The sequence below is a fragment of the Rhinatrema bivittatum genome, chromosome 2 (assembly GCF_901001135.1).
Source record: "Rhinatrema bivittatum chromosome 2, aRhiBiv1.1, whole genome shotgun sequence".
In the NCBI taxonomy this organism is placed as follows: Eukaryota; Metazoa; Chordata; class Amphibia; order Gymnophiona; family Rhinatrematidae; genus Rhinatrema; species Rhinatrema bivittatum.
Genome location: NC_042616.1, coordinates 660,179,840 through 660,205,435, shown reverse-complemented (window position 1 = coordinate 660,205,435; position 25,596 = coordinate 660,179,840). Strand labels below are relative to the sequence as shown.

At 41.1% G+C, this 25,596-nt stretch overlaps 1 protein-coding gene across 3 annotated transcripts in view; it reads left to right on the top strand.

Annotated features, from left to right (window-relative positions):
* ARFGEF1 (ADP ribosylation factor guanine nucleotide exchange factor 1) overlaps positions 1-25,596 on the top strand; it is a 626,657-nt gene that overhangs the window by 217,355 nt on the left and 383,706 nt on the right. For all 3 annotated transcript variants that reach the window (XM_029591432.1, XM_029591431.1, XM_029591434.1), the window contains 3 exons: positions 2,229-2,386; positions 3,514-3,647; positions 21,699-21,933. In XM_029591432.1, the coding sequence (XP_029447292.1) occupies positions 2,229-2,386; positions 3,514-3,647; positions 21,699-21,933 (527 nt within the window). The remainder of the gene's footprint in view (positions 1-2,228; positions 2,387-3,513; positions 3,648-21,698; positions 21,934-25,596) is intronic.

Sequence of the window (25,596 nt, the reverse complement as noted above, 5' to 3'; positions counted from 1 at the left end):
ATGGGCCAAAGGCTGCTACAAAAATAGCAAAAACAGCAAATTTTTCAATTTCTTTCTGAATATGAGGAGGTATGGGGCAAGTCTGAACTCTAGCAGAAGAGAATTCCAGATGATTGGGACTAATCCTGAGAAGGTTCTCTGCCTTATAGTTATCACATTTCTTTGGGGATTGGTACCACTAGGCTTGGGTAGTGAGTTCACTGGTTGGGCAGGTGTGCATAGGATGAATGTCGTTGAGGTAGGGTGGCATCAAACCCTTGAGGGCCTTGATAGCTAGGACCAGGATTTTAAATACAATCCGATTTTATGTTGGCAGCTAGTGTAGGGATCTCAGCAGTGAGGTGATTCAGTCATATTTATTGGCTGTAAGTATAATTTGTGCTGCCAAATTTTATATTAGTTGCATCCAGTGGTTTAATATTTTAGGCAACCTGATGTAGAGAGTATTGCAGTAGTCTAGGTGGAAAATTACTCAGGTCTGGACCATTGTTGCAGAGGCTGGTTTATCAAAGAAAGGGCAAACATGGTATAGTTGGCAGAGTTGGAAGAAGGCCAGTTTTATAGCTGATAAAATTTGAGTTTCAGTTGGGAGTCAAGGAGGAAGTCTATCTAGGCTGTGGACATGGTGGCTGAAAGGTAGGGTTGTTCCCTCTGCAGATAATCTTGAGTGAAAGTGGCTATGGTCCTTTTTACCAATCCAAAACACTGCTGTTTTTTTGAGGATTTAGTTTTAGTTAGTTGTGACAGCCAGTCAGATCTTTGTGAGCATTTGTTAATGTTTATGATTTCTTGGTTCAGGTCTGGACCTAGGGGAAACAGCTGTATGTCATCTGCATAGGCATGATAGATAATTTGGGGATCGCTGTTTAGTTTGTTGAATGGGACCATATAGATATAGAATAGAGTTGGGGAGAGGATGGATCCTTGTGATACACCACAGGAAAAGGGGCGAAGATGGGAGTATGCATGTCCAAGGGAGACTGGGTGTAATTATGAAGGAATAGTTTAATCCACGTAATATTGGGCTTGAGAGTCTGAACTTGATTAGGCAAGAGATGAGAATTTCATGGTCTATGGTGTTGAAAGCTGCTGAGAGGTGCAAGAGTACCAAAGAACAGTTTGTCCACAGTAGAAGCAGGATTGTAGGTATCCACTAGACTGACCAGTGTAGTTTCTGTCCTGTGGTTGGGTTTAAATCCTGACTAAAAGGGTCCAGATGATTAGTGGTTTGTAAGAAGTAAGTTAGTTAAAAGACTGCCGTCTCAGTGATCTTCCTAAGGAAAGAGAGGTTTGAGACTGGGCAGTAATTGCTCAGGTCATTTGGGTCTAAGCTTGGTCTCTTCAGTATAGGTCCTTATCCTTGGGGGGATCCAGATCTAATAAATCAATAAATATAAACATGAATTATTTATTTATTTATTTGTTTATTTTTATATACCGGTGTTCGATTTTACATATCACATCGGTTTACATTCAACACAAAATGCAGGAAATATGTTTCCTTTGTCTAATACATTGAACATAAATAACTAGGAAATTGTTAACAAGGGATAAAACTAGAACATTAAGATGGTTAACAAAAGAGATGAACATTAATGTAAGTTCAAATAAAAAGCTGGCACTGCGGATTGCACGTAGGGATGCACAAAGGGAAGCGCCCCTACGGCGCGCGACGCCTGTTGGAATGGCGCTGTTTACCGGCTCAACGCTGGCTGGAATGACGTCATGAGGGGGGCGGGTCTCCCGATCAGTGTCCCCCTCTCATCGTTTTCTTCTCTGTTTTAAAAAATGATTTTTCATTTTTTTTGTCTTTTTCTCTTCCATGTGAAGTTTTTTTAAGTGCCCGATGATGGTGGGCAGCTCCCTCAGTGTAGGTGCCTGTTGGAATGGCGCCGTTTACCGGCTCGACGCTGGCTGGAATGACGTCATGAGGGGAGCGGGTCTCCCGATTAGTGTCCCCCTCTCATCGTTTTCTTTTCAGTTTTTAAAAAATGAATCAAAACTGTATTTTCCATAGAAATTTGTGGCATCTGGCATGTGATTCACTATTGTCAAGAGGAAATACTGGCTTTTCAGACAGTTTTCTGTATGTTAATCCAGTGTATGAGCTAGGTGGTAAAGACACAGATTTCCAAGAAATGAACTGGACTTTGCAGATAATAAACTTAAAATTTCATGATACTACTTCTGCATAACTCTTGATAATTATTTTTATATTCTGTTCTCAGACCTGGGAGAATTGACTGCTGCAACTATAGGAACACCAGAAGATGGTAGTGATGGTGAAAATATTCATGTAAATGGAATCCCAGGCACACCAATATCTATGGCATATACACCATCCTTACCAGATGACAGATTATCTGTCTCTTCCAATGACACTCAGGTACCTTACAGATGGAAATAAATGCTGTGGAATTGAAAAGCTACAAATTTGGAATTATTAAATATTCAGAATCTGTTATTTCTTGTTCATTCAGATTTACTCAAGAATACAAATCCTATGTATCCAGTAATCTCATAAAATAAAATAAAGCTCTGTGTGCATTGTTCTGTTATTAAGAAGATATAGAATGCTTTGCAGGTCCAGGAAAGTGTTACAGAATATAGTTGTATTAATTTGCTCTGAGAGCTAAATGGTTCCAGTTGAAAACTACCACTATTTTTGAGATGACTGTGGCCCTTCTCAGAAATAAATTGGATTTAATTTCCCACATAAACTTGCTAAAGATCTGACTCTATTCGCATTGATGCCTAACGCCATTTACTCATATTCTATTGTGTGTGCCTTCTGTCAATGGATTAGATTAGCGTGAGAGATAAATGCAAATGTATAAGTGTTAGTTTAAAGAAATTCAGGCACAAAAGATTTAAATAATTTTGAGCTGATTTCATGTTTAATTTTTTCTTAATTATGCTATTAGACAAATCATTTTATCTGTATTTCAGAAATAAATAAAATAGAAACATTTTAAATAAATATTTATGTTCTTAATTAGAATTGGATATTCTAATGCCATATTGCCATATCCTTCTGTGTTGGTGAAAATTTAAAAATATCTTAGTGTTATAACGTATTATAAAAGCATCAGAAAAGATTGTTTATTTTTCTTATTAACCTTCATGTTCCTTCTCCCTAGCCTGTTCTGTTCTGAGATCCATTATGCTTGTCTTAATATTTCCTTTAATTTCTTCCACATACTTTTGCTTAGATCATAAACTCCTCCAGAGAGTAAGGAAAGCTTCTGTCTTAAAAGTTACTTCTGATGTTTAACAGATCACTTGATGTCACTGTCAGTGCAGTATTTGAAACTCCTTTCCCTCCCTCCAGGGACTGTGAACACTGCATTAGCAATATGTTCAATCTAAGGACCCAGGGACTTCCACCAATAATCAGTCTTGAGCACTTATTGCATGATCATAAGACTAACACTCTGCATGCCTATCAACATTACTTATTTGTGGTCCCTGTGTTCATTGCCTCATTTCTAAACTATATAAATTGTTTTACAGGAATCTGGAAATACTTCAGGACCCTCTCCTGGTGCTAAATTCTCTCACATTTTGCAAAAAGATGCTTTCTTAGTCTTCAGGTCACTTTGTAAACTTTCTATGAAGCCACTATCAGAAGGACCACCAGATCCAAAGTAGGTATTGATGGTTATCTTTTGAATGCAGCATGATAAATGTGTACACATGAGAAAGATTAAGATTTAAAAAATAAAGCTCTGGGAGAGGGGCTATTTTATGAAAACTTCTTTATCCCAGGACAAGCAGGATGCTAGTCCTCACATATGGGTGACATCACCGACGGAGCCCAGCGTGGGAAATCTTTCTGTCAAAATTTCTAGAAACTTTTGACCAGCCGTGCGAGGCCACTGAGCATGCCCAGCATGCTATGATATTCTCTGCCACAGGTGTCTCCCTTCAGTCTTCGCTTTTCCGCGCTGCCGTTCGCATCACGGACTAGAGCCGTTGCGTTCTCCGCAATTCTTGTGACTGAAAAAGTCGATATTTTTTTCCATTTTTTGATATTCTCTCTCATAGGAGTTCTCAAGCTCGCCGGCTGGTGAGTACCATTCCCTTGATTCTCATATTTTATAGGAATCCCTTTCTTCACATTCGCATCCATCGACGGCCGTCAATTCCAAAATGGCGACGGGATTCAAAAAGTGCCCGATTTGTAATAGGAATATGTTGATAACTGACCCGCATTTGGAGTGTGTACTCTGCCTCGGAGAAAAACACGATGTCAGTACATGCCCCAAATGTGCGGAAATGACAGTAAAAGGACGGAAAGCCAGACAAGAGAAGATGGAACATTTGTTTCAACTTCAGTTAATCCCTTCTCCCTCGAAATCATCGAGGTCGTCTCTGGCCGGAGCGGCCAAGAGGGATTTACTTAAAAAACCGCGTCCGGATGGATCCGGTGATCGCCCGTCCTCACCGTCATCGGTGTTATCGACTAAATCGGCAGAACACCAAAAATCCAAACATCGACGTCCGTCATCTTCTACATCGATGTCCCAGGACGAATTGATGCCAAAGCGGCTCCGACAACAGGAAACACCGGCACCTTTGATGCCTGGACCTTCGTCTTCACCGATTCCAACTACAACTCATACTTCGTCGATGGACGCCTCCGTACTGCCACCGCGTACAACATCGGTGACTTCACCACTTGTACAGCCGGAATTGTCTATCTTAATAAGACAAGCGGTCCTACAAGCTCTTCAAGAGCAAAATGTTCCGACGGTTCCATTGATGCCGACACTGTCCGTGTCGATGCTGATGCTTTTAGCATCGATGCCGATACCTACGGCATCGATGCCGATGCCTCCAGCTTCGATCCCGATGCCTCCAGCATCGATGCCGGTAGTAGTACCGATGCCGGTTCCTTTCTTGCCGCCGAGGATTTCGACCAGTTTCATAACCACTACACCAAGGCTCTGGACACAAGCAACATCACTCTTTGCTCAAATTCCATCGAGCCCCTTGATGTCAATACCTCTTCCATCAACGTCGATGACTTCGGTGCCATTTCCACCGACGACGACATCGAGAACATCCCCGATACCATCGGGGCAACCAGCATTAGAACCTCCAGAAGTTCAAGATGAGGCTTTTTATCGACGTCTTTTACAAAGGTATCAAGATGTGATCGATAAGTTACCATCTACTAGGCCACATACTACTTCTGCAGGATTTTCCATCGATGACCCACAGCCAGGTCCTTCAGGACTCCATGTCCCATCTAAATCAATGCCAAAATCACCTTATAGAGAAGAATTCTGAAGATTCCTGGGATGATGAACCCTCTCATTTTTCTTCAGAGGAATTCATGTCTAACCCTTCTTCTCCTGATCAAAGAAAGAAGTCACCCCCAGAGGATCTTTCATTCTCCTCATTCATACAAAGCATGTCGGACTCGATTCTATTCAAGCTTACAGCAGAGGAAGACACCAGAGCACAAACCCTTCAGGTTTTACAGTTTGTGGATCCACCCAAACAAGTACTGGCGGTACCAGTACATGAGGTTTTACTAGATCTCCAAAACCGAATTTGGGAACACCCAGCTTTCTACTCCTGCAGTGAATAAACGTGTGGACACTACTTACATAGTCCAACCAGCTCCAGTCTACCACAAGCAGCAATTACCACACCAGTCTGTAGTAGTGGAGTCGGCACAGAAAAAATCTAAACGTATGCGCCCACACTCATCCATCCCACCTGGTAGAGAACACAGATTCCTGGATACACTAGGTAAAAAGGTCTATCAAAGTTCCATGTTGAGCACCAAGATTTCTGCTTATCAACTTTATATCACTCAATACCAGCGGAACCTCTGGAAGCAGATGGAAGAGTCTGTAACCTCCTTACCCACCCAGTTCCAGGAGCCTGCACAAGCCGTAATAACCAAGGGACTGGAGGCAGGCAAACATGAGGTAAGAGCAGTCTATGATAATTTTGAGACTGCTTCCAGGACAGCAGCAGCTGGAATCACTGCTCGCAGATGGGCATGGCTCAAAGCATCTGACCTCAGGATTGAGGTACAAGAAAAACTTGTGGACCTGCCCTGTCTTGGTGACAATCTGTTTGGGGACAAAATTCAAGAAGCTGTACAACAGCTTAAGGACCACACTGAGACTGTACGTCAGCTGTCTCAAACCCCACAAGATCCTGCTACTCAGTCTTCTCGTCGTCCTCCAAGAAGAGATATGCAACGTTCCTATTACAGGCCACGCAGATACTACCCCCACACTTCTAGGGGTAGGTCCAGCAGACCTACACAACGCTCCCAGGCCAGACAATCCAGGCCTGCTCGTCCACAACCTCCTGCACAGACGGGCTCTGCAACAGGCTTTTGAAACAAAGACCAGAGAACAGACCCAACCTTTCAATCCCAAGCCAAAACTACCAGTGGGTGGAAGAATATCTCACTTTCACACAAATTGGCAAAACATAACATCAGATCAATGGGTACTTTCCATAGTCTCTCGAGGCTACAAACTAAATTTCACCTCAATTCCTCCAGAATTTCCACCAACTTCCTGCCCACGACAAAATTCTCAACTGCATCAATTACAGGCAGAATTATCCACCCTTCTGAGAGCCAGGGCCATACAACCAGTGCCCCGGACACAGCAGGGCAGAGGATTCTACTCCCGATACTTCCTCATTCCAAAGAAAACCGGAGGCCTACGTCCCATCCTAGATCTCAGAAATCTCAACAAATTTCTGAAGAAAGAAAAATTCAGGATGGTATCTTTAGGCACCATGCTTCCACTTCTTCAAGCAAGAGATTGGCTTTGTTCTCTGGATCTTCAAGATGCTTATGCTCACATTCCAATATACCCTCCTCATCGCAAGTACCTGCGCTTCACGGTAGACCATCAACATTACCAATACAGAGTTCTACCCTTTGGACTTGCATCTGCTCCCAGAGTCTTCACCAAATGTCTAGCGGTCATAGCAGGACACTTGCACAAAGAAGGTGTCCATTTTTCCCATATCTAGACGACTGGCTCATAAGGAGTCCATCTCAACAAGGAGCTCTCACTTCTCTCACTCGAACAATTGCTCTACTTCACTCCATGGGATTTCTCATCAATTATCAAAAATCCCATCTCACTCCAACTCCATCTGCTTCACTTCATAGGAGCAGAGTTGAACACAGATCTAGCAAAGGCTAATTCTACCTATAGATCGTGCAGATGCCCTCATTCTACTAGCAAACTCCATTTCCTTATGGACACAAACCACAGCCCATCAGTTTCTGATACTGCTAGGTCATATGGCCTCCACAGTTCATGTTACAACAATGGCAAGGCTTGCCATGCAATTTGCCCAATGGACTTTACGATCACAATGGATTCAAGCCATTCAACTACTACATTATCCAATTCAAGTGACCCACCAACTAAGATCATCTCTACTTTGGTGGACGAACAAAGACAACCTGTGCAAAGGCCTACCCTTTCAACAACCAGTCCCAGAGATAACTTTAACTACAGATGCATCCACCTTGGGATGGGGAGATCATGTAGACAATCTCCACACTCAAGGAACTTGGACAAAACTCGAAGCAACATATCAAATCAATTTTCTGGAACTTCGAGCTATACATTATGCGCTGCATGCATTCAAGGACTGCCTTTCACACAAGACTGTTCTAATCCAAACAGACAACACAGTAGCCATGTGGTACATCAACAAACAGGGAGGTACGTATCTCCTTTGTCAAGAAGCTGCACAAATTTGGGGCTGGGCCCTGAATCACTCAATGTTCCTACGAGCCACTTATCTCGCAGGCATTTACAATGTAGTAGCGGATCTACTCAGTCGTCAATTCCAACCACACGAATGGTCCCTGGATCCTGCAGTAGCGACCAGGATATTTCAGCGTTGGGGACAACCAACAATAGACCTCTTTGCGTCACATCTGAATCACAAAGTAGACAAATTCTGTTCTCTTCACAAAAAGAAGAATCAGCCAGCCAAGGTCGCCTTTGCTCAACCTTGGAGCTCAGGCCTACAATACGCGTATCCTCCGATACCACTCCTAACCAAAACTAGTGAAGTTACAACAGGACAAAGGGTCCATGATACTCATAGCCCCATACTGGCCTCGACAAGTATGGTTCCCCACACTGCTAGACCTCTCAGTCAGGGATCCAATTCGACTGGGAGTAGCTCCCACGCTCATAACTCAAGATCAGGGTCGGTTGCGACATCCCAACCTTCAATCCCTATCCCTGACAGCATGGATGTTGAAAACTTGATCTTGCAACCACTCAATCTTTCATCCAATATATCTCAAGTGCTTATAGCTTCACGTAAACCTTCCACACGAAAGAACTATTCTTCTAAATGGAAGAGGTTCACTTTGTGGTGCTCCGAAAAGAACATAAATCCTTTCACCTGCCTCACAACTTCTCTACTAGACTACTTATTCCATCTTTTGGAATCTGGTCTCCAGACTTCATCGGTAAGAGTACATTTAAGTGCAGTCTCTGCATACCATAACAAGATAGCAGATGCACCTATCTCCACACAACCTCTCGTAAACAGATTTATGAGAGGTTTAACTCACCTTAAGCCACCAATTCGACCACCTGTCACAGAATGGGATCTGAATTTGGTACTAACAAGACTCATGCGTTCTCCTTTCGAACCCATAGATTCTTGTGATCTTAAATTTCTCACCTGGAAAACTGTCTTCCTTATAGCCATTACATCAGCTAGAAGGGTTAGTGAGTTACAAGCACTTGTCACGTACGCACCTTATACTAAGTTCCTACATGACAAAGTGGTTCTCCGTACTCATCCAAAATTCCTTCCCAAGATAGTTACGGAATTCCACTTGAATCAACCCATAAATTTACCCATATTCTTTCCAAAGCCTCATTCCCATCCAGGAGAAACAGCCTTGCACACCTTGAATTGTAAGCGTGCACTAGCTTTTCATATAGATCGCACTGCAATACACAGACAATCCACACAGCTGTTTGTATCCTACGACCCGAACAAACCAGGTAAAGCAGTGGGTAAACATACTTTATCAAATTGGCTAGCAGATTGCATACAATTTTGTTATGAAAAAGCAGGCCTTCCTCTCCAAGCGAGTAAAGGCGCATTCAGTACGAGCAATGACAACCTCAGTAGCACACTACCGTTCAGTGCCTATCCTCGACATATGTAAAGCAGCAACATGGAGTTCTCTTCACACTTTTGCAGCTCATTACTGCCTAGACAAACAAGGATGACAAGATTCGGCCTACGGACAATCTGTCTTAAAGAATTTGTTTCCAGCTTAATCCCAACTCCTTCCACATCCAATCTTCTGTGATCTCCGGCTGATTCCTTTTCAATAACAATATTTCACACAAAAGGACTCAGCCTCTAGCTTGCTATTCACCATATGTGAGGACTAGCATCCTGCTTGTCCTGGGATAAAGCAAAATTGCTTACCTTGTAATAGGTGTTATCCCAGGACAGCAGGATGTAGTCCTCACAGAACCCACCTGCCACCCCGCAGAGTTGTGCTCATATCCTTCTATGATTTAATTACTAAACTGTTTTGCTACATACTAGACTGAAGGGAGACACCTGTGGCAGAGAATATCATAGCATGCTGGGCATACTCAGTGGCCACGCACGGCCGGTTAAAAGTTTCTAGAAACTTTGACAGAAAGATTTCCCGCGCTGGGCTCCGTCGGTGACGTCACCTATATGTGAGGACTACATCCTGCTGTCCTGGGATAACACCTATTACAAGGTAAGCAATTTTGCTTTCATTTGTCTTTTTCCTGTAATGTGAATTTTTTCAGGCTATGATACCTTTTATTGGATCGACAGGAGTATCTATAAACATTGTATATGAGCTTTTAAGACCAAATGGGACTCATCTTCAAATGTGACATGTATAACATCTTTGGATACATTTTATGTTTATCCAGTAAAAAGTTTGATAACCTGAAAAAAAAATCTTTCTCCAACACAAATACAGCTTCTTTACCTCTGCATTTCCTATTTGGTATAATTCTATTTCTCTTGAGCATGCTGAGCTTCCTGGTAGGCAACAGCTGTGGGTTAATACCTTGTCATACATGCATGTCTGCTGAAACCTTGGTTATGTTCTAAAACATGAGCATACAGCATGATAAATTGTGAATGCTGTGAGGTTTCTAATCGCAACCTCCACTGTGCATGAAAATGTAACCAGTTTATCATTTTTGACTTAAAAATAATAGATGCTATATTAGTATTTTAAGAATAATTATTACACATCACTTAGAAATGGAGCCTGCAAGGAAGGTTACCCTAGAAATCAATGAGGTTAGCCATTTTGCAATTCACTGCTCCTTTGGGAGGGAGTGTTAAACAGTTGCTGGCAAGAATGAGCAGCTGTGGCAGCTCTTTAAAACAAAAAAGGTTGCAGTTGCCCTGTGGCTCAGTGGCAGTGCTGATCACTGCCATGCAGAGAGCCTGGGCTCTTTTCCTGGGTTAGTTTGTCTATTCCATGGGCTGGCTAGGGCAGGGAAAGCTTCAGAGATAGCATTAACATCCCAATGAGGTAGTTGCAGTCATCACGTAGCAGTGACACTTGGTGGTGGTGATAGTGGTAGTAGCCTCCATGACTGTATCATTTCTCTTCAAATATTGGACTAAGTGAGTTGGGAGAGGGATATAATGTTTATTCAAATTTAAAAAGAAACTAAAAACGCTACTATTCAAACAAGCCTATCCAGAATAGATCCCCCTCTACCCCATCCCTGCACCGCTTTATGGTGATCACAACCTCCTTATATTAAGGAACTAATTATCCTGTTAACTTATGCTTGTTCCTGTTATGTTAATCTCTCTTTCCAAGCTGCTCCTTGTTATCCCCCTCCCAGTTCGCTTCCCCTGTTAACATGTATTTTCAAGCTTTTTGTTCAAATGTAAACCGGTATGATGTCCCCACTAATACCGGTATATAAAAGTTTCTAAATAAATAAAATAAATAAATAAATATAAAATAAGGGGCAAACCCTTGCAGTTGCAAATGAAGGCCCATGGTGCCATAACCTGAAATGAATCTGGTTCTGATTGAGCTGGAAGTACAAAGGAGCAAGAAGAAACCTCTAGGCAAGAAAATGAAAATTAAAAATTTAGTCATGGTTTTACAAATCCTGGGCCCTACGTTATTCTCTTGAAGGCAGGGGTGGGCTTTCAGGTGACATTCAGACCTCAATGTTGTTCTTTTAAGTATTTATGTAATAAAGATCAAAAGGCTCATCCAGTCTATGCAGGAGCGATTTTATGTGCATTTACCAAAGATCAAATTCCCATATGAAACTCAGTCCTCATTGTGTCCCCTTTAGAGTTGCACTGCTGTTCCTGCAGGCTTCCCCATGCCATCCTGTAAGGACAAAGCAGTCATATCACTACTGCCCTTGGCTGCAACTGTTGCTCAGCAAAGCTGCGCAGTTCCCTCATTGTTTTCTTGCTATCAGGGATCCTCTGTGTTTATCCCATGCTTTCTTTCCTTTTTCATAGATTCACCAAAATACAGTGCCAACAAGTCTCATTTAATTACTACAAATGGTTTGGCCTTTGCACTTGAAAACTGGAGAGGTCCAAATGGACTCCTGCAGGGACTCTTGAATACCTTGGAAGATAACTATAGCATATCAATATTTTCATATATGAGTTTAAGGACCATCATACCACCCCCAATGCTCACAAGTTAAACTTGTATTTCATGCACTTCATTGGGGTCACTTTTAATCAATTGGTCCAAGTAGCTAGCATCCAAGACGACAAAGTTCAAATTTTGTATATTTTTTTGCTATATATTTAAAAAGTATCAACTTCCCTTATTCGTAGTTGTCGGGGTCGCTCGTCCCGTAGTTTAACTTGTGAGCACTGGGGGTGGTATGATGGTCCTTAAACTCATATATGAAAATATTGATATGTACAGCGTTGTAATTTTTCTAAATTTCTAAACACCACGTGTCTCAATTTAGTTCATTTTAATCGTGGGATTATTCATTAAGAGAATTTTGTATTTGGAAGATAACTATAGCCCCATGATAACCTTCCCAATTCCAGGAAGCCAAGTCATCACTTCCTTGACCATTCAAAAAGAAGCTGCTTGCATTCTTTCCTCTTACATAAGTGTGGACTTGTTTGCCCTATTAGTACATGCAAGGAAGGAGAAGCAAGAAAGGAGGAGGAATCTATACAGAACGAGGACAGATCTTAGACACAAAAGACTCTGCCTGAGTTTCCCTAAAGTGGATGCTCTGGTCTGTGCTGTTTCGAAGCTAACAACTATCCCAGTGGATGGAGGAGTGGCCTTAAAGGATACGCATGATAGGCGGCTGGAGTCCATCCTTAAACAAACCTTTGACACAACAGCAATGACACTGCAGATTGCTTCCTGTTGTGTCCTGGTGGCTCGCTCGTGCCTGCTTCTCTCTGTCGCGCGCGCGAGAGAGAGAGAGAGAGAGAGAGAGAGAGGCAGATGTCTCAGGAGTGCATTCCAGAGAGGATATAGAGCCTGCCGCTGCCTTTTTAGCTAATGCGGGCTCTGACTTAGTCCATACCTCGGCCAGAGGAGTGGCCTCAGTGGTAGCAGCCAGAAGACAGCTATGGCTGCGAAATTGGTCAGTGGACACGACTCCTAAGGCGAACCTCACAAAGATGCCATTTAAGAGATCTCTCCTATTCGGAAGCAAACTGGAAAAGCTGGCCAGTAAGTGGGATGAATCTCCAGTGCCTCGGCTACCGGAAGGTAAGAGAAAGAGGTTGCAGTGGCCCTTTCCTATGAAGGGTTGGTCCAAGAGCTCCCAGCGCTTTTGGCCCTACAGGAACTCGACATTTCAGATGTCTCGGTCCTCTGGAATGTCTTTCAGAGTTGACATTCCAAGAGAGGTCCTGATTCAGGTTCAGCCCGAACTCCCCAATGACGTTTTGCCGACCCATCCATGGAGCGAGGAGGGTCAACTATCCATCTTCTACCAATGGTGGGTCAAAATCACGTCTGACAAATGGGTACTGGATATCATATGAGAAGTATATGCGCTGGAGTTTTGCAGCTTCCTCAGGACATATTCATGATGTCTCCATGCCACTCCCAGCACAAGAGGCTAGCAGTGGAATCTACCTTGATAAGGCTCCTCAAATTGAGGGCTATAATTCCAGTACCTATGCCCCAGGAAAATACGGGGCGTTATTCCATATATTTCATCATACCCAAGAAGGAGGGTTCCTTTCGTCCCATCCTGGATCTCAGGAGTGTCAACCGACATCTAGGAATTACTCATTTCTGCATGGAAACTCTTGTGTGCCGTCATAATGGCCATACAACTGGGAGAGTTCTTAACCTCCCTGGACCTTTCCGAGACCTACCTTCATATTTCAATCCGGCAAGACCACCAGCATTTCCTATGCTTTGCGGTGCCAGGCCACCATTATCAGTTCCGGGCGCTGCCCTTCGGCCTGGCCACTGCCCCCAGAAGATTTTCCAAAATTATGGTGGTCATGATGACGGCGCTGAGGAAAGAAGGGGCACCCTGCTGCACCCATACTTGGATGACTGGTTGATCTGGGCGAAGTTGTTAGAAGAGCGTCTCCATGTGACGAGCAGGGTGACTTCCCTACTTCAGGAACTTGGTTGGGTCATGAACATGGACAAAAGCAGGCTCAAGCCTTCCCGGTCCTTAGAATATCTGGGAGTCCAGTTCGACAGCAAGCAGGACAAGGTCTTCCTCCCTCCCTTGCGAATAAGGAAGTTGATAGGCCAAGTGTGTCGGTTGACGAACGTGATATGGCTCAAGGTGGAGCTATCTTCAGGTCCTCTATCTGATGGCATCAACCCTGGAGGTGGTACCATGGGCAAGGGCACACATGTGCCCACTCTAGCGCTCCTTGCTGTCATGTTGGAACCTGCTGTCTCAAGACTCTTTGCCTCCACCGACTGAAAGAAGTATGTTCTCGGCTCCAGTGTAGCTACAGGAAGCTCACCTGAGTAAGAGTGTAAGCCTGTCCCCACCAAACTGGCTAGTTCTCACTATGAACATGAGCCTCTGAGTTGGGGAGCTGACTGTCAGGAATTGACGGCCCAGGGACACTGGACCAAGGAAGAAGCGCGCTGGAACATAAAAAGCCTGGAAGCACGAGCGGTCAGATTGCCGTGTCTACAGTTCAGCTACATGCTTCAGGGTCAGGCGGTCTGCGTGATGTCAGATAACCCAACAACAGTAGCTTACATCAACTGCCAGGGAGGAACAAAGAACCACAAGTGCGTCTGGAGATAGATCTTCTTATGGAATGGCAGAATTGAATCTACAGATGATCTCTGCCTCCCACATCACAGGAAAGGACAATGTCACAGCAGACTTCCTAAGCAGGGAGAGTCTGGATCCAGCAGAATGGATGTTTTCAGCCAGAGCCTTTCAGCTGCTGGCAGATCGCTGGGGCCTCCCGTCTATCGACCTGCTGGCCACATCTCACAATCCGAAGGTCTCCCGATTCTTCAGTCGCAGAAGAGATCAGCAATCCCTGGGAATTGACGCCCTTGTTCAGACCTGGCTGGAAGAGGACTTACTATATGCCTTCCTTCCATGGCCCCTCCTGGGCAGGGTCATTCGCAAGATCGAGTGCCACATGGGATTAGTCCTTCTAGTGGTTCCGGATTGGCCCATATGCCTGTGGTATGCAGACATGAAGAGACTTCTGGTGGAGGTCCCTCTATGCCTCCCACCGCACAGGGACCTGCTTCAGCAAGGTCCGGTCCTTCACGTGGATCAAACTCGATTTTTGTCTTATGGATTGGTCCTTGAGAGGGCTCACCTCATGAAGTGGGGGTATTCGGCAGTTGTATGCATATCTATTTCATGCATTTTCATTGGGGGTATCCTGAAAACCTGACCTGTTTGCAGCCCGCAAGGACTGGAAGTAAATATCATTGATCTAAAAAATAAGCCTTATGAAATGAGACTAAAGGGCCTAAATATATATTACTTTATAAGAGAGCTGGAGGAGAGGGCAGGAGGGGGGATATGATAGAAATTCATATACAGTAAAACCCCCATTATTTGGCACTCAGTTATCAGAAATATTCAACTAAGAGATCACATCTCTCACCCAGGAATTCGGTGGAGGGGTGATGGGGAGGGGTTGATTTAAGGAGCATAGTAACTTTACTCTGCTGTGTTATGTCCACTCCAGCATCACCACTAAACTTTCCCTGTTCACTGCACGCTGCTGCCTGAAGCAATAAGCAGAGAACTTAATTGAGTACAGTCAGTTACAGATAACAGGCATAGACAATTAAGCTGCACCCCTATTTCTCATGCATGCTGGATAATGGGGCTTTTTCTGAATCTTAAAGGTATAAATAATGTACAAACAAGCAATTTTCAAGAAATTCCAGAACAAGAGTCCATGATACAAGGCTCAAAGGCGCTACAATGTGTTTCATTAGGAATTATTTTGTAATAGAAAGGGCGATGGATACATGAAACAGTTTTCCAGTGAAGGTGATGAAAGCAAAAACAGTAAGGTTATACAAAAAAGCATGGGATGACCAAGGAAGTGAAGATAAAATTGTAGATCAAGTGAGATCTATTATATTGCAACAAGAAATAAATTGGACAGAAAAGAGTGGCTTTACCATCCTTGTCTGCTGTCATATTGTGTCTGTATAAATTCACATTGAAGTGGCAATAGCTAAGCTCAAATCAAATGATTTAATTTTTTCAGTGTTACAACCAAGCTGAGTTCCTCCTTCCCTTCCAGGAAAATAGAGTTGTCTTCCCATTTCTAGCAAACTCCTGAAGACCCCATCTTATTAGGTCATGATGCCTTGTCTTTGTGTGTCTGCATGCAGAGATCTGTACTGTTTCTCCTGCCCATTGAAGATTTTGATGCCCTTTTGCAGTTTCACCATTGTATACTATGTAAGCTTCTGGGGCACACTTCCTCACATTTAAGGGGAACTATCTTGTTGCTTGGATAAGACATCCATCATTTTACTAAGAACATAAGAAAATGCCATACTGGGTCAGACCAAGGGTCCATCAAGCCCAGCATCCTGTTTCCAACAGTGGCCAATCCAGGCCATAAGAACCTGGCAAGTATCCAAAAACTAAGTCTATTCCATGTTACTATTGCTAATGGCAGTGGCTATTCTCTAAGTGAACTTAATAGCAGATAATGGACTTCTCCTCCAAGAACTTATCCAATCCTTTTTTAAACACAGCTATACTAACTGCACTAACCACATCCTCTGGCAACAAATTCCAGAGTTTAATTGTACGTTGAGTAAAAAAGAACTTTCTCCGATTAGTTTTAAATGTGCCCCATGCTAACTTCATGGAGTGCCCCCTAGTCTTTCTACTATCCGAAAGAGTAAATAACCAATTCACATCTACCCGTTCTAGACCTCTCATAATTGTAAACATCTCTATCATATCCCCCCTCAGCCGTCTCTTCTCCAAGCTGAAAAGTCCTAACCGCTTTAGTCTTTCCTCATAGGGGAGCTGTTCCATTTCTCTTATCATTTTGGTAGCCCTTCTCTGTACCTTCTCCATCTCAATTATATCTTTTTTGAGATGCGGCGACCAGAATTGTACACAGTATTCAAGGTGCAGTCTCACCATGGAGCAATACAGAGGCATTATGACATTTTCCGTTTTATTCACCATTCCCTTTCTAATAACTCCCAACATTCTATTTGCTTTTTTGACTGCCGCAGCACACTGAACCGACGATTTCAATGTGTTATCCACTATGACGCCTAGATCTCTTTCTTGGGTTGTAGCACCTAATATGGAACCCAACATTGTGTAATTATAGCATGGGTTATTTTTCCCTACATGCATCACCTTGCACTTATCCACATTAAATTTCATCTGCCATTTGGATGCCCAATTTTCCAGTCTCACGTCTTCCTGCAGATTATCACAGTCTGCTTGTGATTTAACTACTCTGAACAATTTTGTGTTATCTGCAAATTTGATTATCTCACTCGTCATATTTCTTTCCAGATCATTTATAAATATACCATATTTTCTGGCGTATAAGACTAGTTTTTAACCCCTAAAAATCTTCTCAAAAGTCGGGGGTCGTCTTATACGCCGGGTATCATCTTATAGGGCGTATACCGTAGTTGTCGCCGGTAATCCAAAGTTACAGCGTCTGGTGCATTCCCCGCGCCCTCGCTCCTCGAGTCACTCCCCCGAATGCTGTAAAAGCAAGCCCCTTTTGCCCAGCAACGGCCAATCGGGGAGCGAGGGAGCGCAGAATGAACTTTTTTACTGCATCCGGTGAGGGGAGGGAGTGACTTGAGGAGCGAAGGTGCACTGCCTGATTGGTCGGTGCTGGGCAAAAGGGGCTTGCCGAAGCAAGCCCCTTTTGCCCAGCACCGGCCAATCGGCCAGCACGCCCTCACTCCTCGAGTCACTCCCTCCTGCTGTAAATGTTGGAATGCGTTGGAAGAGGGGTAGTCTTATATGGCGAGTATATCCCAAACTCTATATTTTAATTGGAAAATTTGGGGGTCTCTTATACGCCCAGACGTCTTATACGCAGGAAAATATATGGGTCCCAATACAGATCCCTTAGGCACTCCACTGTCCACTCCCTTCCACTGAGAAAATTGTCCATTTAATCCTACTCTCTGTTTCCTGTCTTTTAGCCAGTTTGCAGTCCACGAAAGGACATCGCCACCTATCCCATAACTTTTTACTTTTCCTACAAGCCTCTCATGAGGAACTTTGTCAAACGCCTTCTGAAAATCCAAGTATACTACATCTACCGGTTCACCTTTATCTACATGTTTATTAACTCCTTCAAAAAAGTGAAGCAGATTTGTGAGGCAAGACTTGCCTTGGGTAAAGCCATGCTGACTTTGTTCCATTAAGCCATGTCTTTCTATATGTTCTGTGATTTTGATGTTTAGAACACTTTCCACTATTTTTCCTGGCAAGTCATGTCAATTAAAATGGGATGGACGGAAGTTAGAGTAACATTGGCTGCATATCCTAAAAATAATAGAAAGGGTTAGCTTTAGATTACATTTCTGGAAATATAATTATCAACTTAAGGAAGCAAAATATTGTTTTGAACCCAGGATATCTGTCAGTGAATTATTCTAAAGCCTTATTTAACTTAGTTTATAAAATTCAGAGGTCTCCCAGCTCCTTAAGGAAGATTATTTTATTTATTTATTTATTTATTTAAGGTTTTTATATACCGGCAATCATGAAAACATATCTTGCTGGTTTACATGAAACGGGAGTGCATTAAATACATCAATTCGAACTGTGGTGACCGAAGGAGCAGTTACAAATAACAAGGGTAGCAGAACTTGGAGAAGAAGGAAGAGATAGGAAAGAATAAACGGTTATACTTTTATACTTTTTATTATTTTTTTATTTATTTTTATTATACTTTTATTATTTATTTATTTATTATACTTTTATTTTATTATTTTATTTTATTATTTATTATTTATTATACTTTTATTATTTATTTTTATTATACTTTTGATTTCCCGAGCTGCTGATGTTTTTGCCCCTTATTTAAGAGATAGCATTGCAACCATTAAATTTGTACTCGGTACGTGGATTTCTGCCACCTTTCATTGGATATTTGAATACTGTTTATTCAAGTCCTACTTTTGAGTCTATTGTTGCTTCTCTCTTGTTGGCAGTTAAGGGCACTAATTGTTGTTTGGATCCCTATCTTGCAATTCTGCTGAAAGTATGTTCAGAAATACTGGGGTTCCTGCTACATCATCTTATTAATTCCTCTTTACAGGCTAGTGCTTTCCTTTAGAAACTGAAAGAAACTGTGATCTGTCCTTTATTTTAAATATCCATGACAAAACTCTGGTAGAAAATTATTGGCCTGTGTCTCATTTAGCCTTTTGGGGGTAAGATTCTAGTGTGTGTGGTTATAGATCGATTATTATTGCTATTGGGAAGAACAGGATTTCCTTCATGAGAACTGGTCAGGATTTAGGAAGGGTTTCTCCACTTATTGGCTATCTGATAAGTGATTTGGGTGGGGATAGACTTGGTGGCATTGCACTTTAAAGCTGATTAGAGCTGCTGGGCTAAAATTTCATATTTACCTTATGCTGATGATTTCCACGTGTGCTTGGAGTTATGTATTTATTTTATTTGAAATTTCTTTTATACCACCTATATTAGTACATCTATGCTAAGTGATTTACAAATTACATGCATATTATAATAAAACTTCAATATGAGGAAGCTCTTTTGAACCTTTCCAGGGTCTTAAAATCCATTGTGACCTGAATGAATAAGTTAAATTAATCCCTCAGTCTGAGGAAATGTAGAATAAAAAAAATCTATTTTGAGCTCCACCTCAAGTTCACTTTGACGTTTGGAGATGCTTCTGCAAAAGGAGGTTCAGATCCTTGGGTTAATTGTGGATTCTGAATCATATTTTCAGTACTGTCTGCCTTATTTCTTACAGTTGCATCTAATTAAAAATCATCACTCTTTTTTGTTATGGGGTAGGTTGGCTGCAGTAATCCATGTGGTTGTTACGAGCTGTGTGGATTACTGTAATTCCTCATATATGGGTTAATGTGTTCAGATGCACAGATTGCAATTTGTGCAAATTATAGCTGACAGAATATTACTTGGTTTACAACTTTGACCATTGACATTCTATGCCTTTCCATATGCAATTTAAAGTTTTAAATATGGTTTCTAAGGTCAAGTATGATGGCTCATGATGTCTGTAGGCTGAATTATCTGACTGTAATCCAAGAAGAAGTCTTTGTTCAACTCAAGATTTTCTTCTGATTGTCTCACCTCTTAAGGAGGTTCATTTGGTGAAAATCACAAAGAAGGCTTTTTCTTTGTCTTATGGAACTCTGTTCCAAAGGAGTTATAGGCCTTAACAGATCCCATGAGCTTTTGTAAGTACAATAGGTCTTGTCTGATTACAGTGGCTCTTAACTGAGGGTGTGTGGGTGGTTTGTTTTCCATATGAGTAACAGGATTTATTAAGTGGTTTATGGTTAATTTTTTTGTGTTATGTCTCTGGTTTTGTATTGTTGTTTTTCTGTTATTGTTTTTTATATAGCTATATTGTATTTTTGGATTGCTCTCATAATTTTATGGAATGTTATGCATCTGCCTGGATGTGTTGTATGGGTGAGTGGTTTATAAACTGAAGACATAAATAATAAATGGAGACGAATATAGGGAAAGCAGTGAGCTTGTCAACCCTGAGATCATTTTTCTTCAAAACGCATAGTAAAACCAAATTGAGGGTAATGTCTCCAAATGGATTGTTTTTTTACGCATACCATGACAAGAATGAGTCTTGCTCATAAGTCAGAGTATATTGGATATGATCTCAGTCTCTCAAATTTACTGCTAATGCCCTTATTAGTATTTGCATTGTACCAAAGAGAGCCGCTTTATGAAATTCATAAGATGTAATGTGTATAGGCAACGTTTCAAGATATGCTTGGAAGCTCTTTTTAATCAAACCAGTACTACTCAGTACAATTGAGACTATTTCTGTATCTTTCTTCTGCATTTTCGTGATCTCTGATTGTATCTTTTGGTGCTTGAGGGTTTTGTCTCTCTCCATAAGTCCCAGAGAATACTGCTGTATGCAGCAGACAGGTCTCTCTTTGCACCCTTGGCTCCTCATGTATATTGTCTTAAAGTATGGGGAGGTAATTTTCAAATGCATTTCCACAGGTAAAATTTTGCTTTATGTATGGAAATATCTCATATTATAAAATTGCCCAGCTGATATGGGGATTAAACTTACGCATGTTCTATATGCGCGGTTTATCGGACTGAGCAGAGGTGTTTCCGAAGAAAGGAGCTGAGAAGGGGTTTGCACTTATGCAAATATGTTTGGATTTTCAAAAGTATGCATGCAATTTCCTCAAATTCTTGCACACAAATTAGCAGATGTAAGTGTGTGTGAGGGTAGTTTTGGTGAGAATTTTCAAAGCGAACATATACATGTAAGTTCACTTTGAAAATTGTTTAACTTATGTGTGTATTTGTTGACTTTCTTTTACAGGCTGTTATAAAATTAGTGATAAATATGAATTTCTCTGAAACCAGTTCACTGTATATGAAGAAACTAACAATCTATTGCTCTTCAGCTTGGAAACGAGACAAATGAGAGGGAGATATGATAAAATCATTAAAGGTTTGGAGAAAGTAAATAGGAAACAACTATTTTGTCTCTCATAACATTAGAACAAAGGGGAACCAGATAAAATTATCAGGTGGCAGATTTAAAATGAACAAAATGAAGTATTTCTTTACATAGCACATGGTAAACCTGTGGAACTCATTCTCACAGAACATTGTGAAGGCAGATAAAATAGCTGGATTCAACATGGGACTAGACTAGTTTATGAAAGGCTATTAACATGACAGTCAGAGATGTCAAGCTGAGTTCAAGTCCTTCCTAAACCATGAATTCTAGAAATTGGATTCTGAGTTTAACAGGAAATAGACTATTCTAAACATGCCATTTGTTACATGCTTCTAAGGCCCTGTCTCTTGCTACTGTTGGAGATAGGATATTGAGTTAGATGGGCTTTTTGGTTTGACCCAGTATGAAAATTTGTTTTTTTGATTTGCATTGATGTAAGAAAAAATAGATTGAAATATTGTATGTTTGTCTTTTAGGTCCCATGAACTCCGGTCCAAGGTTCTTTCATTGCAGCTGCTTCTGTCCATACTGCAGAATGCAGGGCCTGTTTTCAGGACCAATGAGATGTTTATTAATGCTATTAAACAGTATTTGTGTGTTGCACTCTCAAAAAATGGAGTTTCATCTGTCCCAGAGGTTTTTGAACTTTCCCTCTCCATATTTCTTACTTTACTCTCAAACTTCAAGACACACTTAAAGATGCAGATTGAGGTATGTTAAACATTTCTCTGTAATACTGAAATTGAAGTATGTTACATATTAATGTACTATATGTGTAGAGTTATTTCCTATCTTAAATATTTTGGGAATGTCCATTCTAAATAATTTAATTGAAATAATATTGCATTGCAATGTCAGGTTCTCTACAAGCATGCTAAACTTTCTTTAAAGAACACAATCATAGTTATTAAGTGGGACAGGGTTTATTTCAAAACTGATGCTTTTGTAGGAATTTCTTTATTTCTAAAATTTATATTCCACCAATCCAAAATAGTATATTCTTGGAGAAGGACAAAATAACTAATAAACAAATTAATACCAACTTTAACAGACGAGGTCAAAATAACCCAACTAAAAGAATGGCTTAAATTACAGATACCAATATCTTATCTTGTTTATATGAGTATACAACCTAAATGGCAGAATGAGAAATTAGAATTTATAGCATGAATAAATACACAAAATTCTGTTTTATATGTTTATTGAGCTTATATATTTTAGATTCTAAGAGTGACATATAACTCGTGTTAGCTATAGAGCCATAGATGAGGAAATAGAGCAGTTTTTAAACTAAATTATGGGGGAAAGCATACAGTGACTCAGGAATGCATGATTCAGAGACAGAGAGTTATGATCTAAGGATAATGGCATAACTGGGAGATTAGAATATCCCAGTACAGAGGTTCTGATAAAAGGATGGAGTTAAAGAGCAGGTATGTATAAAAGATTCCCGATTACTTGTATCAACCACTAATAAGCAGGTTGTGAATACAAATTTAAAAAATCCTCTAAATTAAAATGACTACCGGGTCATCCATTGCTCCTACCATGTGACAGGGGCCGACCAATGGCACCGGTAACCCCTGTCACATGGTAAGGGCAAAGGGCCACCAGCGCCATTTGATTACTGGCAGCCGACCGCCTGAGAGCGGGAGATCGTTCCTGGGACCCCTGCTGGACCACCAGAGACTTTCGGCAAGTCTTGGGGGGGGTTGGGAGGGTGGAGGGGTTGTAGTTAATTAAATTTGAATGGTTGGGGTGGGTTTGGAGTTTGGTTTTTTTAATGTACCCTTTCTTCCCCCCCCCCCCCCCCAAAACGATAGGAAAACCACACGAAATGTTGTGGGTTTTCCTTTCATTTTGACAGCCCTACCTCCCCGAAATGCAACAAAATAGGAAATATTGTCTTTATTCCCTATTTCGTTGCAAACAAATGCACGTCCCTATAAAGGACCAGCTATTGAGAAGGAATGCTCTTTGGTTTCATGCAAGTGGGCCAGCTTCGAGGAAGGAATATCCAATAAACTTTGATTTGCTGTTCTCAATATGCAAACAGCAGCATACAGTTTAAGGGTGGCAGTGATCTACAGAGAAGAAATATTATGTAATAAGTTATAAATTGTTGCTGCTTGCTTATATTGAACTCGATATTGTATTGGGAGCCAGTGAAAAACTGCAAAACCTGAGTGATATGGTTGCTCATGGGTGTGTTAGAAGACAAGCAGCAAAATTCTATACGATGTGTAATGGATAGGAAGACCAGTGAACAGAAAATTGTAATAGTCAAGCCCAGAAAAAATGAGAGATTGAAATACCATGTGAGAGTTAGGAGGAACAAGTACAGGTTTCAAGCGACGAAGCAACTGATGTTTGAAAAATGAAGTTTGAGTGAGCGTTTTTATGTGAGCTTGCATGAATAAAGGCGGATCTATAATGACGCCAAGATTGCAGACAGTTCCGGAGATGTTAATTTCTTGACCTTTGAAAATAAATTTCTGAGTGAGTGTTGTATCATGGAAACATCAGAGAGTAATGATTTGTGTTTTATTGACATTGAGAGCATTTTTATTATGTTTTAATCAGTCGTGAATAGTAGAAAGAAATAGAGAAATGAATAAGATTGGGGATTAGAATTATGGCACGTAATGAAGATAGAATAGGCATCTCTTAGACTTAGAAAAAGGCAGGTAAGCATTGGGTCACTGTCATTCCAAGGTACAATTTATATTGATATGACACAGTAAATGAAATTGATGGAGGAGAGGCATTATGAGGCTGATGTGGTGAAATCTTCACTAATTGTCAGCGCATATTTAACGTGCGCTACAAAAGCAGGCGCCTTTACGGGATGTAATAAAGGGCCCATATGCAAATGAGATGTGTGCAGAATATCCGTGAAAAAGTGAAACCCACATGCTCATGGTCCTATGTAATTAAACCACACAGAAACCCAAATTAATGTGGTGACCCGCGAGTGATTCTTGGGATGAAAGCCTTCCCTTTTTATAAAACAATGAAGTTCATGGTCCAGGAGTGGAACTGAAGGTGGATAGAGCAGCCCCTTCATTTCAGTCCATGACCATGTGGCAGCTGTACCGGTGGATGCTGGCAGGCGCTGGATTGCAGCAGAGATTCTGCAACCAACCCACAAAAATGTTACAAATTAAAGATAATTCATGATTACCCCAGAGTAAACCGTTTTCCAGACACGCATTTCAAAAACCCACACTAACCTATGCCTGGCTCCCTGCATAGCCCGTGAATAGTTAATTGCCTCATTTGCATGCACTCATGCTAAACCAGCCACATGTTTTAAAAATGGGTTTATATGTCACAACGGACTCATAACTTTCTCCAGACATACTACAACTACTTGTAAATTTCCCATCAACACTATGTAATTTTAACACTATGTAATAAATTTAATTTAATTTATTCTTTTCATTGTTATTGCCTAAATTATTCCTGCTACTCTTCTTCTCCTCCAAGTTCTAATTTCCCTTGTTTTATTGTAACTTTCTTCTCTACCTATCAACACCAGTTTTTCGTTCAATGTTATCACTCCCCTGTTTCCTGTAAACCAGCATGATGTGATTTTATCATGAATGCCGGTATAAAAAAATCTTTAAATAAATAAATATGTGCATTTTTCCTGTGCTGAACATTATTACATATCCACGTAAGGTTAGCTTGGGAAAAATGCGTGCAAAACCCTGGGAACTATGTGCTAAAACCCACAGCAGCTTTAGCTGTTTACATCGGCCCCCATATGTTAAGGATGGCATTGAGACAAGCAGAATAACATTTCTGCAGGAAACAAAATGTGCTGTGAAATCTTTATGAATAGAAATTTCATGTATGATAGGGAAAATTATAACAGTGGGTGTTATAGTTGAAATGGTTATGGTGTTAATGGGTCTTATAGGGATTAATTAGGGAGATGTTGAGATCACTGGAGTGGTAGGGGAGAGGGGAAGGGGTGGTGACGGACTCCTGGAATTGGGTCACAAGTATGATCTTTTGTACCAGTGGCTTGTTTTGGCATTTATTTATTGATTTTAAATCATATTTTCAAAATGATAGCCATGAAAAAAATCTCTTTATCACTATTTAAAGCAAAAGAAAAGTAGTCCTAGTGGGAATATTATCATTAGATGTTTGCAGAAAAAGATCCGAGCTGGAAAAACGAGCTGAAACATCCGTTGCGTCTTCCTCCACACTCAGCATTCTCTTCATGTGTAGTATATAGACAATAGACAAAAAATGTTTAGCAGGTGAGAACTGAAGAATTTCAGACATGTATTTCTTAAATAATTCAGCCCCAGATATTAAATGAAGATAAGGAAAATTCAAAAGGTGAAGTTTATTCAACCT